General features: G+C 32.3%; 1 protein-coding gene across 4 annotated transcripts in view; it reads right to left on the reverse strand.

Moving 5' to 3' along the window:
- Window positions 1-3,185: 3,185 nt before the first annotated feature.
- Window positions 3,186-21,130, reverse strand: part of Chas (chascon) — a 131,269-nt gene continuing 113,324 nt past the window's right edge. For all 4 annotated transcript variants that reach the window (XM_026636611.2, XM_026636609.2, XM_026636608.2 and 1 more), the window contains 5 exons: window positions 20,739-20,840; window positions 20,440-20,590; window positions 19,825-19,911; window positions 8,801-10,028; window positions 3,186-4,758 (listed from right to left, as the gene is read on the reverse strand). In XM_026636611.2, the coding sequence (XP_026492396.2) occupies window positions 3,570-4,758; window positions 8,801-10,028; window positions 19,825-19,911; window positions 20,440-20,590; window positions 20,739-20,840 (2,757 nt within the window). In that variant the 3' untranslated portion in view covers window positions 3,186-3,569. The remainder of the gene's footprint in view (window positions 4,759-8,800; window positions 10,029-19,824; window positions 19,912-20,439; window positions 20,591-20,738; window positions 20,841-21,130) is intronic.

Here is a 21,130-nt window from a genome sequence, read left to right on the forward strand (position 1 = left end):
CACTAGCTCTTATTATTTAGTAGTATTCATTACTTCAAGAGCTTATATTACATAAGAGGGTTCAATAAAATAGTGCACATTATGACGTAGTCTTTATCATGGATATGGATAGTCATATGTAAACCCTTGATACCGTTGATCTTGTAGCTAGTTTATACGACTGCAGATCTCGTAGTCTCCGATGTTTCTTTACAATTACATAATTATGATTACATACAAACGTAACTATACGACCCAAAAACCATAAGTATACCCTGTACGAGATAGCTTGATCTTTTTGACAGATGTAAATTTTTCTGATCGACATAACTTTGCAATGACGAACATATCATTTTCTTAATTTAATGATCTTAAAAATCGTAAAAATATTTTAAAAAATACATATAATACAAAAGTTCCTAAAGATTCAAGCGTTATCCGAAAATCCTTATTAAAGATCATTTTTAAGTTATTGTTACGAACGGGGGTCCTTTTGGTTGGGGTCTCTTTAGGTGGTATAACTCTTTTTAGAAAAATAACTTAAAAAAATTGAATTCTAATTTGAATTACGCATTCTATCGTTCCATCGACTGTTATATATGTTATATTTTCTGTTTCTAAGCTAACTTGAATAGGGTATAAAGGTTAGCAATAATATAATTGAATATATATAATGAATCAACTATAAAATTGATAATATTCCAGCTCATTTGTGTTTACAAGAAAAATGCCATTCAATAAAAATAAGCAAAATAAAAACAGGTTCATTTATTTTTGTATGTATACCCCAGAAGTTAAAAGTTCACCTCTAACAGAATAAAGAAAGTGCTCTTTCTAACCGGAATTGAGCACTTCAGATCATGAACGGAGCACAGAGCTGTTATCACATAGAATCCCACAAAAACTGATCCTTGTTCAGGAAGACCATTGCATGGATTTTAATAAGTAAAATCCAGCATATGACATTACCAAAACCCGTTTGGTCGGATAGCATTTGTAATATGTCCCATTTTTTAAAAATACAGTGTAATTAATGTATTTACCTGAGTGTGTCACTAGTTATTTGATGATACGCCATAGATAATCATTATTTATGGTACGACATCTACTGTAATGATCTGTAATTATGAATAATTGTCTTACAATCAAGTATCTAAATGATATATTATTAGAACTGTCATCGTTTAAGATTTTTCATTCTCATTATAATTTGTCGAGATCAAAGTTAATTCGTATTTTTTTTTAATGTAATTAACTTTAAATAAGTACAGTCAAGTCTATTCAGTAATCATATATCAGCAAAATTATTATACCTAGGTTTTAACCTTGACAATAATGAGCGCATGTTCTTCTGTGATTTAATTTTTTGTGCTAAATATATATAATCTTTGAGATCTTTGTGTATGTACAATGTAGGTATATTATCATTACATTAGAGATTATAATTTCGATTGCTGTATTCCGATTTTAAGGACGAGTGAATCCAGTGAAAATTAAGACGCAAGTAACATAAAATCTTTGATCCGGTGTTAAGCGGTTTATTAGTGGTGTCGATGGTGGTTTCGGAGAAATACTTTGAAAGGAAACTCTCGAAGTTGTCGAGAAAATCTGACCTAGGTGAAGTCGTACAGGTTCTTTGAGTTACACCGCCTTCACCACGATGATTTAAATCGAACTTTTACAGTCAATGAATGCTGTCATGACATACAGTACCAAAATGTGGACACTAACAGTGAGTCTGTAAATTACTAAGCGAGCTATGCTTGGACTATCCTTAAAGAATATTTTGAGAACACCTACATACTTACTATTACTAAAATTTATTACTAAAGAAATACGACCGATTTGTACGCGATGGAGGCCCGGATCTAAGTGGGCGCCCGGCTGTCTACCTGCTCTTTTTATAAGCAGTTGTGAGGGTAGTCGTGTCATCGTTGGGATAATTGCTGATAATATATTATATACAATTGTTCAGTACACTATTTAGACATAATTTAGTTTTTAGGCGGCTAATAATGCGTATATTATTCTGCAACAATAATTTTTATGTTGTAACGCCATCTGTGTTTTAATGATAGCACTATTAAGTAGAAATAAACCAACATTTAAATTCTATAATTGCCGCAAGTGGTGTGTCGTACGGCCACAATTTTTGTTTATAATCATTCCATATTTTGATTTTCATTGTTAATTTATTAATAAATAATATATCGTTAACTATTTTGCATCCGGAACGGAATAAATAATAATTGATTTTCATTGGATTTATTTCCAACTAGTTTCTGCCTTCGGATTCACCCGCGCGTTAGGGGGAGGGGAGGTTGTTTCAGGTGTTTCGGATACTCCTATGGCATCATTTATCGTTACAATTTAACTTATTCATTTTCAATGTAATAATCATTGTATACTTTAAGACCACTTGAATAAATAACTCCTTGCTTAAATTATATATGTTTTATTGGCATAAGTATGATGTAGAACGTTAATGGGACAAAAATTAAAGGTTTAAAAAGTCTGCAACTTATTATTATTGATGACATATGCGAATCCAAAGAACAAATTTATTGCAATATATAAATACGTTAATTAAATACTGTTACACTAGACATCGTTTTCAATTTTCCTTTTTCTTTTCAGACACGCAATTAGGTTACTTTACGTTTTATTATAATTATAAATTAGCCTTTTTTACTTGGTGGTAGGGCTTTGTGGAAACCCGTCTGGATAGATACCACCCACTCATCAGATATTCTGCCGCCAAGCAGTAATACTTGGTATTGTTGTGTTCCGGTTCGAGGTGTGAGCCAGTGTAACTACAGGAACAAGGGACATAACATCTTAGTTGGTGGTGTAGATCAAATTGAATTATTAAAAAAAAAACATATGAAGATATATTAAGATGTATAAGAATTTAAACTAGTATTTTACTACATCTACATAACATATACTGTATTAAATATATTTATTCGTCGGAATTTAATTTTTTTTTTATTTTGAATTCAATTGTTGATCTCTTGTAAAAACCCCGGGGCTGTAGCCCAAAACGGTCACGGTTGCAACCCCACATTTGGAATATGGTAATGTTTACACTAACGTTCCTAGGTAGACGTGTAAAGCCTTTAGTCAAGCAACTGAACCGTCTCTAGTCAGAAATCTCTCGAGACATATATGTAGTCAATATTTATTTAAAACAAAACAAACATATATTTTAGTGTTCATTAACACAATATTTATTTGATGAATACATTTATTAAAATTCTTATTCAATAATTATATCGATTTAAATTGTTATAAAAATTATGATTTAACTCACAAATCATTAAAACCTTTAATAAGGTATAAATGTATAAAATAATCGTTTTATTATCCTCTGGACGGAATTAGATCACTTATTTCAGATAAAATAAAATTAGTAAAGCTCTATGACTTTTTACATGAAGCAACTAACATTAAATTAACAATAAAATGTTAACGAATGCAGTTAATGACAAACTTAACCTAGTGTGATGCGATTTAACATTTCAGTCTATGTGACACAAATATGTTATATGAAGAATATGGCAAAATTAAATTTATATCGTTCACGTTAATTAATAATCTCTAACTTTTTCAGTCACCTTATAATTACTTCTTCTCCGCTCAGTGTAAAGAGGCGCAGCTCCGTTCCTTGACTCGAAGCCGTGCGTGTTGCGTACCCCGTTCTCATAGTACTTGACCGCGGGAGGTTCCTTGTAGCCCCGACTCTTTGTCACCGAGTTCACTTCCCTAGACTCGATAATCTCCTTCGAACGGCCGTCTCTGGACGGTATAATCTTTTTACTAACGGTTTCGACGGTATCGGTGACGCTGGGCCGTTCCGGATCACCCGAACGCGTAGTGTATCGATAAGTTTCTGAGAAATTGTCACTACTGTTACTTTCCCGCCGATTTACTGGCGACTTTATTCTGGTCTCTAAACGTGATACGAAAGGACTCGTCTCCCTGTTCAATGATTCAGTTTTATACAATGGTATTTTTCGTTCCTCCGATATCCGTTCCTTGTAATGAGGCGATGGGGTGCCGTATCTTGATGATAATCTACTACCGTCGGATTCGTCGTCTGCGTGTAACGTTTGATACAATTCAGGAGCTCTTTCGCGGAGTCCTTTGAGAAATATCTTTTTCTTATCTGTTTCATCATACGATTTATTAAATCCGTTCGTGTTGCCATTACTTATCGGTGTCGTCTTGCCGTATCGCGCGCCAAATAATCCGTCACGTCTACGCTCGGTTTCGCGAGAAACCGCATCGGCTAGATCACGCTGGCTGCGATTGATTATCGACACGATTCCTGGGCTCTTCAGCTGCTCCGGTGTTTCATCAAGTCGGCTCAAGTGGGGATTTGATTTATACATCGTAGAATAGTTTCGGCTCATTCCTGTGACGTAACGTGGATGGGTCTCTTGTTCGGGAGCTCCCATAGCAAAACTCTTACTTCTGTTTAGACCTTTGTAGGTCCGCGCCGGTTTTGGTGGACCAGTCGTATATCCGTTTACTTTTCCTTCGGGTGACGATGAAACGTTATTCGGTATATTAATGGCACTAGTAGACCGTTTGTTGGACGTGAGCCGTTGCCAGTACTTACTGGAACTTGGCTTCTCGTTGGTTTTCTCTTTACGGTCGTGTAATTTCCTCGGTAATGTTTGGGCGCTTCGTGTGTAATCTTCCTCAGCTACACCGTTAGGGTTCAACCTGCTCGTGGAGTGACTGAAGCGGCCAAGAGTGCTCGAGTACTGGCCCCTGTAATGTCATAAAACAATCGTTCATTAAGATTTTATTTGAATATCGTGATCAAAAGACAAGACGACCCACGCACATTCATTGTTGTCTCTTGTATCATAAAAACATGTAATCTTGTGTTTTAAAACGTAATTGGTTTCAATGGAGATTCTCTACCCACACGACTAACGGCCGGGCTTTGTTTACGTGTGATAAAATGCCGGCAAATCAGCTTGTTACTCAAACTAACTGAAGATACATATCATGACATGTATACATAAGCGGAAAAAAAGACGGTCATTAGACTCGAATATTAAGAATTCAGTCACAAATGCAACCGATAGATTTTTAGTGACATTTTTTGTAAGACTTCAAACGTGACACATTATGAAACAACTAGGAAACTATAATTTACACGATTCTTGTTAAAAACTAATTTACATCAAGCGCCATCTAAAACACTTGTTTCTGTCGTAATGAGTCATTCCTTCATTACCGACCAATAGTTCGTGTTAACTGACTGTTTCACCAGACAAATACGACTGACTCAACGTTTGTAGGCTAAATAAGGGCTGTTTTGTCGAGAAACCGCGTTTATCCATAATTGGTAAACCCATGGACAACTGCAGAATTAAATGGCAAGATATGTATGCCGGAAAATATCGCCTCTACTTGACGGAGGTAAAACAATGATTTGATTGATTTAAAAGGTAATGTTTTTCATTTTTCGAATACCATTTAATTGGCTATAAATACGGACTTGAAACGAGAAACCAATAAATAAATTTTCAACTATAAATAAATACAAAACACACTAAAAGTTTATTAATAGAGAAGTCAATTATATAGAAATTGAAATATGATTAAATGTATACACATACAGAGATTACAAAAGTACATTCAAGAAATGCAATTTATTCCGGGCTACCTTTAGCTAGAATATTTGAATTTGAATAAAGCAGGGAGGAGGTATACAAATCGGTTCACTATATTTTATAATGATAAAGAAACGTGAAGTTACTTTTCGTGAATTTTCATGCAGGATAATTTATTATATATACAGAGAGTAACTTCTTTATTAAATGACAATTCTTCTCGTTAGAATCTACGTTCAGAAGCGGTAGGTCATCGTACGAATTCATCCGAAAGGTCCTTGTAAAATCCAGCTTAAATAAAGTATACTTATATTTGTAATTTGGTAAATACTATTATATTATAAACTTTGTTATATAAATAAAATACGGTCACTAGCTTTCTCTCTATAATGGTCCGAAGATCCAGTTAAATTTCAATTTCCTTAAACGATTTTAGGATATGGATAAAAACAGATTAATTAGTATGCAAGTTGGTCAGCAGTTTCAAAATGAGCAACTTTTGAAAGTGTGCAAATTATGTTTTGTTACATATTTACATATTCCATAACAAAATCATAGTTTTCCGGTATTTCCGCTACGGTTATACTAAGTAGGAATGCGTATAATTTCATAGTGAAATATAACAAAGGTACGCATTACGTATATATAGACATGGTTTTATTTAATTTAACCTGCTTGTATGTGCGGTTTTGTAACTGGACTTTGTATCAGTTTTAGTGAAATTTTGTTCACACTTTTAGTTACAATCTTAGTATTTTATAATACCCTGTTCAACTTAGCTTGATCTTTTTGACAGACGGGCTAGTGATGAGAAACAGAAAATATAACATATATAACAGTCGATGGAACGATGGAGTGCTTAATTCAACTTAGAATTCAATTATTTTTTTTTTCTTTTTGTTCTAAAAGAGTTATACCAGCTAAAGAGACCCCAACCAAAAAACGTAAAGCGTACGTAACAATAACTTAACAATGATCTTTAATAAGGAATTTTGTAATCGATATTTGTAGCAGTTACTGCCTGTTACTCGCGTCCCTACCGTCCGACCGATGTAACATTGTACAAGCGTCTATTATTTTCAGTATTTCTATTTAAATGTTACTTTGAAGCAATAATATATAATAGAAAAAGTCTTAAAATTTTCGGATAACGCTTGAATCTATAAGAACTTTTGTATAATATCTATTTTTTTAAATATTTTTACATATTTTAAAATCATTATATTAAGAAAATAATATGTTCGTCATTGCAAAGTTATGTCGATCAGAAAAATTTACATCTGTCAAAAAGATCAAGCTATCTTGTACAGGGTATAATCATAGAAGGAAAGACAGCTTTGAAATTTAATTGACATGATATAATTTGTCGTCTTTATTATTCAATAGACATTTTAAAGCGATGTTTATGGTATTCGAATGAAATTTGATTAAGAACTATTTGTAGTGGATAATATATCAGAGCTATACGCAAATCGTATGTTATATGTGAACCAAAGTTTCGTTTATTTTTTTCGCCATTGATTGGTTGGAAATTTTATTCGTTTTTATAATTTCGTAATTTTATATTAGGTTTTAAGCAACTGAACGTAATTTCATCAAATCTATTATTTATAAAAACAATATTCTAATTCAAATTTTAAGTGGAATGAATGATTGTTTTATCTCATAAATTTTATAAACCGAGCATAAAGTAAAACTCAGTGATTTATAATTCTAATCAACTACGTCGTTGTGGTGATTATAAATTGTAATATACATTACAATAGCAAGAATGTAGCCACAAGGAAAAATTCTCGAAACCACAGCTTATAGTTCAATCTTCCGCCTGCACTATTTTTAAAATTTTCAGAAATATTTTATTTAACTACCGACCACTTCTGGATTTCTTACGTTTACTTATGGTCAGAAGATGTAAATATACTGCGTGTAACATAATTTACTATATATATATATCTATCTATTTATTTCCCATTATGTTAAGCACAAAGCCTGTGATAGGCATGGGGTGGGTCGTCACAAAATATAACGTATTTATAAACCTTCCTCATGATCCTCATGATCCTAGGTACATTATTATGAGCACAGGATGAAATTTCCCGCTGCAGTTTTTGAGATTACTGCGAATACGTATACCGACAGACACGTTGTGTCACTTTAGCATTTTAACAATTTTCAATAAATTTTCGTATTTATATTAATACTAATAAAATCAAAAAATACTTAAGAAATCTTTCAATGTTTATAAAAGTATTATGTTTAATATATTTCACATTCACTTGAGTCTTTTCTATTATGTACAAGTTCCTTGTCAACACTAAAGATATATTGCATTGATATATATTGTAACCTTGTATGAAACTAGTTATAGATTCATAATTTATTGTGATAATTTATAAATCAGCGATTACTTTCATAAACGTGAAACCTGCAGTATCTCACGATAAATAAATTCCATAGAACGTATTTAAGATTTAAAAATAATTGTTATTTTTTTTATTAGATCATTTGTTTAAAAGTATAAAGATTTGAAATATTACTGCCACTATTAATTACTTAGATATAATTTAATTAAAATAATAATTGATACGAAACAATTTTAAATACAATATAAAACATATCGTGCAATCTTTTTTTTTTTTTAATGTGTGTGATTAATTAATTTAATAGATAAATTAACAATTGTATTTCGAATATTTAAATTTCAAATAATTTTAGTTTTTTTTTTAACACGGTTACAGTTTGTTCAAGAACATGGAAAAAAAGTATTTAACAACAGGTAAGAATATAAAAAATTATAGTGTATTGATTTGATTATTTTTAGCGACAATGATTTCTTCCGTTGCTTTGTAGTTATGACTAGCTTATTAAAAACATAGTAAATTATTTTTTAACGTAAATAATTACGAAATTTTTCGGCCCATAACTTTATGATAATTTCAAAACAAGAAGCAATAATTAAATATTATGCATGGTTTCATATCAGTGTAGGAGGTGGCATGGATCTTTGTAGGACAAGATTCTATTTAAGGTTGAGATAATAAACAAGTGGGCATTGTTAATAAAAATCTAATGCTTGTTAACACTGCTTTGTGAAGTATATATTAATAATTCTATAAAATTAATTGGTATGTAACTTCTTTATACGTAATTTTTTTGTATATTGTAATTTGTAATTAAAATTGTCTCACCTTTCACGGTGGTCACGGCTGTCAACAGCTGCGGCTCGTCTCGGACTGCCCTCGTACTTGTGTTCGCGGCCGTAGATGCTGGGCGCGAAAGGGTCCTCTCCGAGGTAGTACCGGTGCGGGGGGCCGTTAGGAGGCGCCAGTTCGCCGCCGTACTGTTTATACGTGCGCGAAGAATGTTCAGGCGACGGCGTGCGTGAATTGCGCCACCGGGACCGTCGCTCTGCGGACGCTGAGCGAATCTTCCTAACGAGTTTCCTAATCGAGTTACCGATAGCCGAGCCGACCGATTTCCGTGCTGGTGAAGGACGTCGTCCATTATCTGCGAAACGAGTCTTTTGATTTTGTTTACGTTCGTCCCGGTCACGTCGGCGCGGTGGTGTCCTGTCTCTATCAGAGCTACCTCTACGGTCTCGTGGGGGTGAATAATCAGGAGGAGGCTCTGCGGCAGCTTCTTCGCGACTATCCCTTGATCGACCCGAATTATCATTACGAGACGAACTCCTATAACCACTGTCATATCGGTGCTCTTCTGAAATTCTGTGTTTTGTTTGACGCTTTCGCTCTGGTGCAACTGGTGGCCGATAATCGTCTTCAATTGAAGGCTCACGGAACGAGCGGTCTGTTTCTAATGGTCGAAAAGGTGATCCACGAGGCGGACTGTGCATAGTCGACGACGAAACGTAAGTAGAGTCATCGCGTGAAGGTGGATGACGCCTGATGAGAGGCGACGTTCTCCCTTGTGGCGAATCACGCTTACTATATACATGTCTCGGCGAGGAATCATTCAAGCGATCATTACTAGCATATGGAGACCGCACGACCGGCGGCGATGGAGATGAACTACGTGGCTCCGGCATTCTCGGCTTACTGGCACGCCGCTGAGACCAATCTGCTACACCTTTGAAATATCCTCCTGTTCTATTTACTGTTGCGACTGGTCGTTCATCAGATGGTGTTGACGATTTTGTTTTGCGAAGTACTCGATCTCCATACACAGGTGCCGGTGGAACGGATGATGATGTTTTACCGTAGTAGCCTTCGTCGTCCGGTTTCGTTTTCACATAGTAACCGGGTACAGGTGGCTCTTCTATTTCTTCGGCAATTGAGTCATGGGAGGAGCGGGATTCGCTGCCGAAATGACTCTCAAGCCACTTAGATGTTTCTTTCTTCCGAGTCTCTTCCTCTATGTCAATATTCAGGGGTCGTTTCGCGTATTCTTTTTCCTGTTCTGAAAAAAGATAGCGCTTTAGTAAAAAACGAAAGCGACATGCGCGCGTCGTGTTTCACGGTGGAGTGATTGAGCCGCACCTCGCCTCATCGCACATGCTATGGCGTAATCATAAGTCAATAAGTTTGCCAAACTACTGAAGGTCAATGCGAGATGCAAACAACCGAGACATTTTACTTAACCGCCACGAGACAGTAGTGCGGTAAATCATACATTGCATTTTAATTTGTAGGTCATTCTGCCTAGGGATATTACGCGCTCAAATTATATACTTTTGTAAATATTTTTTTATGATTTATATAGTGTATTTCTGACTACTTAAATATAGGTTTTAATTTATAAAGCTCAAATAAAAATATAAAAAAACGGCAAATTTCACAACTAGGATATATCCTTCTTGCTTTTTGAAGAGGTTTGGCACTAATTCCACCTATATAGGTTGGTCACATGTGGCAAATTTCCATCCGATACATTTAAGTTTCCTCACGATATTTTCCTTCATCGAGATTCCCGATTTCAACTCGTACTCACGTATTCTGACTACTGAACCATCTTGTCTGTAACTATATTTACAAATATTGCAATTGTATAATTATTGACGAAGTTTCGTAAAATGTGGTTTTAAAAACCTGCAACAATAATAGTATCCCGTATTCCGCAACGATTCGTTATCGAGACGAACAAGTTACGGTTATTACATTTAGCATTTGACATGCATCTTCGGAGATTAATCAATTACGTAAAGGATAATTTAAATCGGTTTTAGTATGAATATCGTATATTAAATGATTCTTGCTTCCGTTGTTAGTAAATAAACTGGTTTCAAATTTTGGATTGCGTCTCAACATATCTAACGTAAATCCGTTGAATGTTAATCGTTTTGATGAATTTGTTAATTAATTTAATCTATGTCAGTTATGTCCGAGTACAATTAGTTGTATATATGGCAAAGTGAATGCAAGTGAAATAAATACGAATTTATAACATAAACACGTTTATAAAGTTCATTTTAATTAATATATATAATTCTTGTTTCATTTCATTTTTTTAAATATTTTATTTTTCTATAGTGTTATATGTTGTCACAAGATATATATATATACATAAGAAAACATTGTTTTCTTATTAGTGTTTACTCTTACCGCCAAGTACGAGATAAATTAAAAAATAAATGAAGCATGTGAAAATTCAGAAGAGATTTTTTATGGTAAGTGGTCACCGCTCATAGACATTGACACTGTAAGAAATTTAGAATATCTGATGAGTGGGTGGTACCTACCTAGACGGGCACAGGCCTCTATAATCAACCAAATACCAGCCCGGATTTAAACCCACAACATTCGGTTAAAAATCGCGTCGCTATCTAATTTTAACTTAAAACCAAATACATTTATAGCAAAGATATGATACAGTATTGCAAGTTTTTAATTAACAAATACACATGCTTTTTATCATGGCAACATTAGTACGCAGCACTAAAAAAAACACATTTTTAAAATTAAGAACAGTCTTTGAAGTTAAAGGAAAATGGTAAAATTAAAACTGTTTAAGTTTTTTAAAAGCGCACATTAAACACTAGACACAGGTACATTCTGCCACAAAGTTTTCTAATTGAGCATGCCAAAGTGACCTCAGACCTCGGCGTAGGCCCAACGATTGACCATATATGGTGCTTGATGGACGCGGCCCAATTTGACCAGTTCTAGGCTAAACGTCCACTAGATAGTGATCTTTTAAAATATTTTTTTATAATAATCAAGATATGCTGTCAGAAAATGGACAAACTTTAAAATAAAGGACTCAGTTATTATTGTTTAAAGCATTACCTTTATAAATTATCTTGTTTCCCATATTATAATTAATTTTAATTAATAATAATTACTAATAAATGAGACTTTTTTTTTGTAATACGTAACTGAAACAATTAAACAACCAACTTACATAAAACTTATACGAGAAGATGGCGCGCATTTTGGAGAAGATTTTAGTTTATAATATTATTATATAAATAGACGTGTCTCTCTATTTTACCGACTTTTAATTTAGACTATTGAAGTGATAAGCGGTAACTTCATGTTTTTGTGCGATATAACTCAACAATCACACACAGAATGATGTTACATTGCTTTATTTTATTTTCAATGGGACAACCAACAGTAGATACAATATAACATAAAAATAAAAAAAACATTTCAAAATGAATTCTTGGCAAATGTTGTACTTTTTACAGGAAGTCTCACTATCCCCTATCAAATTGCACAATATGTATTAAAAATATAATAATAATAATTTAATAATAATAAATTAAACATAATCAATGATTAGAAAACTGATTTATAATAACTTTTTTTAACTATTATATAATAAATAATAGTTAATAAAACCAATAAGATATCAGATATATCATAAAATTAGAAATGAGCACGTATAAAATTCTATGTTTTTCGATTGAACTGAGGGCGATTATTGATAATTGACATAATTATGTCACGATAGTCGCCCTTTTAAATCTTTTACTTGATTACTAATGGTGATGTATAACAATGTTAACCTCGATATGATGGATTTTTTTCCTAATTGCGTTCTATATAATCTGACTAGCTGTGCCCGCGACTTCGTTCGCGTAGTTGTCGGAAACACTATCATGATTATCGTTTGATTGCTCACGTTGGTTTTTGTTATTATAATCGACAATAAGATTTAATAATATGTTTTACAGTACTTCAGCGTAGATTATATTTTTAGTTTTATTTTCTTGTGGTAGAAGAACATACTGATTTTGCCCGCAACCCGATCTTGACAACGCGACATATATTTGGCCGTGTGAAAAGCAGTCTTGACGTAAATCGATTCCTACGTGTTTAAATGTTTGGCCCTGTGATTTATTAATGGTTACGGCAAAAGATAACTTAATGGGAAATTGAATTCTTTTAAAATTAAAAGGTAAATCATTTGGAATCATTGGGATGCGAGGTATAAGCACTGTTTGACCAACTGCCGGACCAGTCAAAACTGTTGCAACGATCACGTTATTGCGAAGGAATTTTACTTGAAGGCGGGTCCCGTTACATAAATTTGGTGGTTTAAGATTTCTGAGTAAAATTATCGCAGCACCTATTTTTAACTTCAGGGAATGTGGTGGAAGGCCGCTCGGGTTTAAAGAATTGAGAAACTCTTGTGGGTAATGGACAGCATCTTCTTGATCCATTACATTATCAATAGATGTGTAGGTAGTTATATCGCCTGGAAGTTTGGTTAAAATTAGGTCGTTAATTTCGTCAACGGTACTATTTCTCGCCGCCAATATTGCCCTTTGACACATCCATTGGTAATCTTTATTTTCTATTTCGACGATATTAGGGTAAACTTTTGATATTAAATCCTCTATGCTAGTCACTTTTTCTCCTAAATCGCGATCAATTTCAATTATATTTTCAGAATGAGGTACTTTTCCATCTCCTATTAAAAGTAACTTTGAAGGAAAATTTGTACTTCCTCCTCCCAAATGTGCTCTCATATTCGTAGATAGTTTTAAGGTATGGACAAATTTCCATAACGGTGAACTTTTAAGGCAAGACCTTACAATGTCTGCTCTAGTTCCTCTTAAAATTACCGGTAAAGTTTGTCTAAATAAATTACCAACATCTGTGTTTTTATTGCTTATTGTTATACGGTCAATTATGACAACCCTTTTCTTAAACATAAAAGAAATATTGTACAATAGTGTACGATTGCGAATATTTTTTTTGTTAACAATTCGATGCAGGTGTATCGGCATCTGGATGTAAGACAAAAGAAAAAGTCAATTGTAAATAAATAAATCACAAACAAAATTCATACTCTGCCAAAACAAACAAAACGTTCAACAGGAAATGTAATAGTAAATCTGAATGACTTTTATTTGTCTTGGATTAGGAGAAAAGTTCATGAATTGTAATACCTGACGGTAGACATGTTTGCTTAAACACTCAATTTTGATTCCAATTTTCTGTCATTACATAGGACCACTATGTACGTATAGGGTTTAAAAAAACATCAAGAAGAAGTGTATTTATCGATAGACCAGATTTACAAATTTGGAGTATATCATATATTTACAAACCTACCTTGGCTGACACCGCCTCCAAAAATAACAATAATTTTAACTATAATATATTATCGTAATAACTTTGCTGACATTTAAATAGTCTAAATATTTTTAATTTCATTTTACATAGTATAAATCTAAAAAATATTGTGATCATTGTTTGTTATTCATAGGTTTGTGTTAAGTTAGATTTAAATTGGGTAGGTACATACTTATTTCCTTGCGTGGAAACACAGAATGTACCTACATATTGGTAAGTAGAATAAGTTACTTGATTATTAAGTTGTAGAATAATAAGCAATTATTTTTTACTTTTTAGAGCATATTACTTTTTTTCTCTTTTGAAGTCGGTTTTTTTTTTGTCAAATTTTTTGTTTCTAAAAGATTCGGCCGAGTATCGCTAACGTGCTCCTTAGAATTGTTCCGTTCCCTTCCGTACCGTTACTTTGTCAAGGATCCTATGCTCAGAACCTTACCAAACTTTCACCATAGTACCCTTGAAGTATATCCTTTATAATAAAAAAAGAATCATTAAAATTGGTTGGCACAATTTTGAGTTATTCACCTATTTATCGCGCACATACATAATGCACATTTAAGACTTATATCGTTTTCATAGGGATACCATCATCGTAACAGGATAAAATTAAAATGGGGCCCCACGGGAAGCACTACCTTTCAAACAAAAAAAAATTATCAAAATCCAGTGAAAAGTTATGAGGTAACAAACATATAAAAAAAAAAAAATACAGACGAATTGATAACCTCCTCCTTTTTGAAGACGGTTGAAAACAAATAATATTAACTTAAACGTAATAAGATAAACAAACCGAACAATAAGAAATTTAGATTGTTTCTCCTTTGGTGTTATTATTTCATAAGGTGATTATAGTACAACCGTGTTGAATATGCTTGAACGTAATAGAAATTACTTGAAATATTGAACCACTAAATTATTTGTGTAGTCATTTTAAACGATATTCACCTATTTGCTTATTTGTTTATTATATAATTTTTTTTCTCAGTGATGATTAATCTGCATCGGTGAAAGTATCGCTCGCCATTTTGAACTTTTTTACGTGTGTAATGTAATTTTTATACCTTATTTATACTGTGAAACGTTTGAATTGTTTACTTGCAAAGTACGAAGGAATGTTCATAGAAATTTTATCTTATATCGTAAGTTAAAACTACAGCAGATTATGATTTAAATGTAATCGATTTTAAACGATAAAAAATAATGAGCAAATAAGCTGATAACAAAACCTAATTTTGATAAATAATGTAACTATTAAGAATGTTAATTTTTTTAAGTCGTTATGTGCATTGTTACTTCGCAGAACTACACCCGCGGGTGAGAGTGGCGAGCGCGGCGGACTTTTTTTTTATTATTAAAAGAGGAATATATCTTTTATACACATTTTTTGAGTAACTTAAAACGTTTATGCTGCGCACGCATCGAAAGTCCATAAATGTGAATAATTTTCCCCGTTTTCGCAACATTTCTCACTGTCGCTGCGCTCCTATTGGTCGCAGCGTAATGTTATATAGCCTAAAGCCTTCCTCTATAAATGGACTATTCAACAAAAAAAGAATTTTTCAAATCGGACCAGTAGTTCCTGAGATTAGCGCGTTTAAACAAACAAACAAACAAACTCTTCCGCTTTATATATTAGTAAGTATAGATATGAAAGAAATGTCTCGTATTACGGGAATTAATGTGAGGGACGTTTAAGGAGAATCTTGATAAAAGTTCCGGACAGTCAATATTATTCTTAAATAAATTAAATAAAAATTTCATTGACACTATTTTTCGTCTATTTCCAGACTTTGTATATTAAACATTTATATGTACATCATTCGCATCTTATACTTAAAGAATAGTCAAAAGAGATATTTCGATTGTTGAGCTATACAGTGCTATAATGCTCTGTGATTAACAAACCTTAAAGCTTGAAAACAAAACTGCCTATTTTTACTAAGCACTTTTGTTTTTGGTTCGTTTTCGTATTAATAGTATCTTAAACAAAACATTTTATATCAAGTCTTATTTTAAAATACTTTAATTGTATTATTATAGATGAGAAGCTGTTTATTAGTGTAAAATTATTTCTCCCTATACGTATATATGTATATCATTATGTAATAGAATTAAAAGTAATTATCAGGTGGAGGCTCTACGACAGCTTCTTCACGACTATCCCTTGATCGACCCGAATTATTGTTACGAGGCGAACTCCTATAACCACTGTCGTATCGGTGCTCTTATGAAATTCTGTGTTTTGTTTGGCGTTTTCGCTCTGGTGTGACTGGCAGCCGATAATCGTCTTCAATTGAGGGTTCATAGAACGAGCTGTCTGTTTCATTTTGTTTCCTCGATGAAGGACACCATCGAGAGGAATTTTCATGTGTTGGATGAAATAATATGTGTGATTTAGGGGTTATTGACATTGAACATTGAACGGAAGAAAAAACATACACCACTCCAAAATTATAGAACAAATTATAACGAATAATAATTTAAAAAAAAAGAATTCTTATTTTTTTTATAATGAACAAAAAAAATAAACAAAATGTAATTAATACACTTGTCTTTCGAAATTTAAACGATGTAACGATTGAGTTATCTCGCTTCTTACATCAGAACGTTCCATCAACAATGAACCGAAGGCGATCAATTAATCATATTTACTCATTAACAGTGAACAAATCTATTGTGAAGCAAGGTCGTATGTACCGCCGTTTTACCTGGACGAGTAGTCATTGTGACTATAATACGTATTACTTGAACATACACGCATATTTCAATAATTACACAGTTAAAAGTTAAAAACTCAAAGATTTCAGATCATACTAGAAATGACATAAATGTTATTAATTCTTGTATTAAATCACAATGCCAAATTGTCTATATAACTCTGAGTTACCGAATAACGATCTTACTATTTGGTAGAGTTTTGATCTTTTCCGGATAAACGTTGCATTTTTTTTTAATTACAGATTCTATTTAAAAATTGCTATAACAATTACTACTTTGATTTTTCATCTAAAAGTTTTAATAATATTTTAGACCAATAAACAATAAATAACATTAACCAACTGATTATGTGTGCGCCACTTCCAGTATAATCCATGCTTAAAATAAAACTTATACCTTCGTTCACAGCTTGACAGTTTACATGAATTAACTCGTTCTGGTTAAAATATGTTAACAAGCAGAATTTGTTAAAACATTATAAGGAGTTCCTTCTTTTCTGTATAATCACTTATTACCAGATATTTTTACCGTAGAAACTTAGATATCATATTTTATTAAAGTTAATATTTCTCAAAATTTAATTAAAAATTGAAAATTTTAGTTTACTTTTTTTTTTATTTAATACATTTTTTTGTATATAAATGGTAAAACAATATAATTAAAATATAGGCGAGAATCCCGATCAAACAAAAACCTATTCTACAACTAGTATATCTCTAAATCAACAATATCGTACAAAATACCTTTTTATTATATAATAAATAAATATTGGACAACATCACATACATTACTCTGATCCCAATGTAAGTAGCTAAAGCACTAGAGTCATGGAAAATCAGAAGTAACGACGGTACCACAAACACCCAGACCCAAGACAACATAGAAAATTAATTAACTTTTTTCTACATCGAATCGGCAGGGAATCGAAACCGGGACCTCGGTGTGGTGTACCCATGAAAAGCGGTGTACACACTACTCGACCATGGAGGTCATAAATATATTTACATACTTAATATACTATTTTTATAAGCTTTGTCTAAGCGACAGCATGTTAACAGTCACAGACAATTATATTCTATTAATGTTACATCCATTTAGAATTAGGGATATTATGTTATCCCAGGAAATTAAAGAGTCGTTAACACATATCAAATATATATTACCTAATCTAGCTTCTCGTTTAGTCGTAAAAACGGCAATCGATATATAATATATATAACACTAATCGTGTCTATATTTGTCATCTAATAATAAACCATAGCAGTCATGACAAAGTAATGCGTATTATTCTAATGTATGCGTAACAATTCGCGACAGCGGCCTACCTTAAATGGTGCTAGAACATGCCAGTGGGTAGATATCGAATACCTGTCTAACTATAATTTGTATAATATTTAATTTGGTTATCTATGATATGCCAAAACGATATTATTATAATGAAATATTACAAGTTATAAAAATTATAATTAACCATTAAAATTATGAGTTTTATCTAATTCAGAATCGTCTGGGTATTTTAGATGCTAAAGGCGTTTGTATTGATATCTTCCGGTATTATAATTATTTCTTATATAAGAGTCATAACAATTCCAATTATATTAGAAGCAGCTAGTTAGCGTTTATAAAGAATGTTTAAGTGCCTCGTTGGTAGTGGTTATTTAAAGTAGGTTAGGGGCAGTTTCTATAGCACCAGGCTTGGATCTTGGTTTGGGTCAAGATAACGTGGTTTATTATTCGTTGTTTATTAATATTATATATCCGATAGAGTACAGTACGACATAAGCTCGTTTTTGCAAAGCAATTTTGTCTCTTTTACTTTGATAAATAAATTATTATCTAATTTTATTATATATAAAATGAAGAATATCCAAGTAACTTCAAAATAATATAAAATCTTTAACTAAAAAAAATACAAGATATATATATATATAGCTTAGGTGATTTGAGTATTTATACCGGCAAACCAAGATGTTCGAGGTAAAACGTTTGAAAACGGTCACAATGACGGATAGCCATGCAAAATACCGACAACTGTATATGTTCAGGAATGTCGTATAATTATTTAATTCTATTTAAATTATGCACAGATAATGGTGTCAATGTCGGAGTACCTACGTAATTAGTCACATACATACGTGACTTTTTTTAAATCTTTCCGGTGGAGATTTGCTGTAACATGGGATTATAAGAGGGATAAGGTTAGCAGATGAATTGGCACACATTCTTGGGACCAAATAAATGTCTTGCATGTACTTGATTCCAGTATCATTCTTTCAAAGTCATGATTATAATGACTAGGATAATTTCTATAGTCTATCCTATAGCCTACATAAGGTTTTTTCCTCTAAAATTAAAAGTAACTTAACTGAATTATATTTATTTATTATAAATAATATTTCTAAATTTTAAATTAAAGCAAACTAAATAACGACCGTGGTCGCATTTAAAAATTTGAATAAAAATCTTTTATTCTACCTATATCAAAAGCTAAATAGTTATAATAATATTTCGTCTCGTATTCGGTTAAAGTAACATTGTGTGAAAATGGAAGTCTGAAACCTGGACGCTTGTATTACTTAAATAGTTTGCATCAGCACATCCATGGGTTTTAAATTTACTATTAAAAAATCGACAATTTCCCAAATCGACTCGTAAAACAAATTCTTATTGGAATTATATATTTGTTTTAACTATCACCTTTAATTCATCGTAAAAAGTACAATTAATATTATTAATAAGTTGCAAATATTTGACTCCAAATATAAAAAAATAATATATATTTCCTAGTGATATAATTAAAAACAAATAATAACAAATACAAATACTAGTTTAAAAGAAAAATTACAACGCCATCTAGTGTTAAAATTATAAACTAACATAAATGTGTAATTATGGTAACGCCACCTATCGTCGAACAGTTGTACTCATATATCAATAGTTTCACTACTCACCACTATGGCGCAGACGGCGTTGACGACGCATTCTTACAGATAAACTTTCCCAATCGTCATCCATATTTGGTTGTCCTTCCTTCTCAACTGAAACAAAAATAAGAAATATTATTTTTAAAAATAAATTATATTATTAATATACATAATTAATCAAATTCTGAATTTCATAAAAATAACTTGTTAATATTATTAAAATAAATGCTAGTTTTTAATTGAAATCAAATGAAATCAAAACACATTTGCGACGTATTTGCAACATACTAAATTTAAAATTTTAACATGTACCAAATTGTTAAACAAAATTATGGTAACAGCGTTCGTATACTAACGTGATATAAAATAAAAAAAAAATAGTTGATAAAAACAGCATAAGCAACGAAATCATAAAAAACAACATCAATAATTTAGTTTTACACTTACGTTATACTAGAATTATATTGACCTCATAAAATAAAGATAATGTACATTACATTTTTAATCAAATTCACTGCAAGATTTACTAGAGCGAAGTTGCCTTTACAACTTAGTAATAAGTAACGAAAAAAAAAATCTTATGTAAATATAGTATAAATAATTATTATATAAGATATTTTATTAAGTCATCTACCATCATACCTTCTTCGGTGCGCGTCCGCGAGTGCACTTGTGTCGCCACTCGCAGCCCACCCGCCATGTGGTCTGTGGACTGCTCTAAATCAACGCGCTTACGTCGCTCCGTGCCACCAGTTTCTTCCGCAAGGCTCTCGTTGCTTGCTAATGATTTTGCCTAAAAAATAAAAATAAAATACATTTCAAACAGTCTAATATCAAAAAACTATTGGTAAATACATAATTATATAATATTATTACATTAAACACGTAACACGTGTTAACATAGAGTTGTGTATGTAACGGCAACATTTCAATAAACGTACCTCGTCTTTCCCAAGTTCCTCGTCACAGAGTCTTTCTTGTTCTTTCGTATGCTTCGTCTCCGTCACAATCGTTCCATCTGGACGTAACGCTCGTAGCTCCTCCTAATCACGTTGCATATTTTAAATTAAGAATAATACATCGTAATAGTGTCTTTATTGAGATTTCAATTAATAAAAGATTAAAACCCATAATTCTTGTTCGAATTCGATCTTAATTTTTTCTCAAATAAATTTTACTAGAATAATCTTGAAAATCTATTGAACTTTAAATATGAACTAGCTACCCGTTCTGGCTTCACGCAACGGGAATAAGGGTCTACATAGAACGATAAAATCCATGTAGAAACATACTAAGCAAAACAAAAGTTATCCATCTTCCATGAACTTTCGGG

This window comes from Vanessa tameamea, chromosome 13 (genome assembly GCF_037043105.1).
Source record: "Vanessa tameamea isolate UH-Manoa-2023 chromosome 13, ilVanTame1 primary haplotype, whole genome shotgun sequence".
NCBI classification, from domain to species: domain Eukaryota; kingdom Metazoa; phylum Arthropoda; class Insecta; order Lepidoptera; family Nymphalidae; genus Vanessa; species Vanessa tameamea.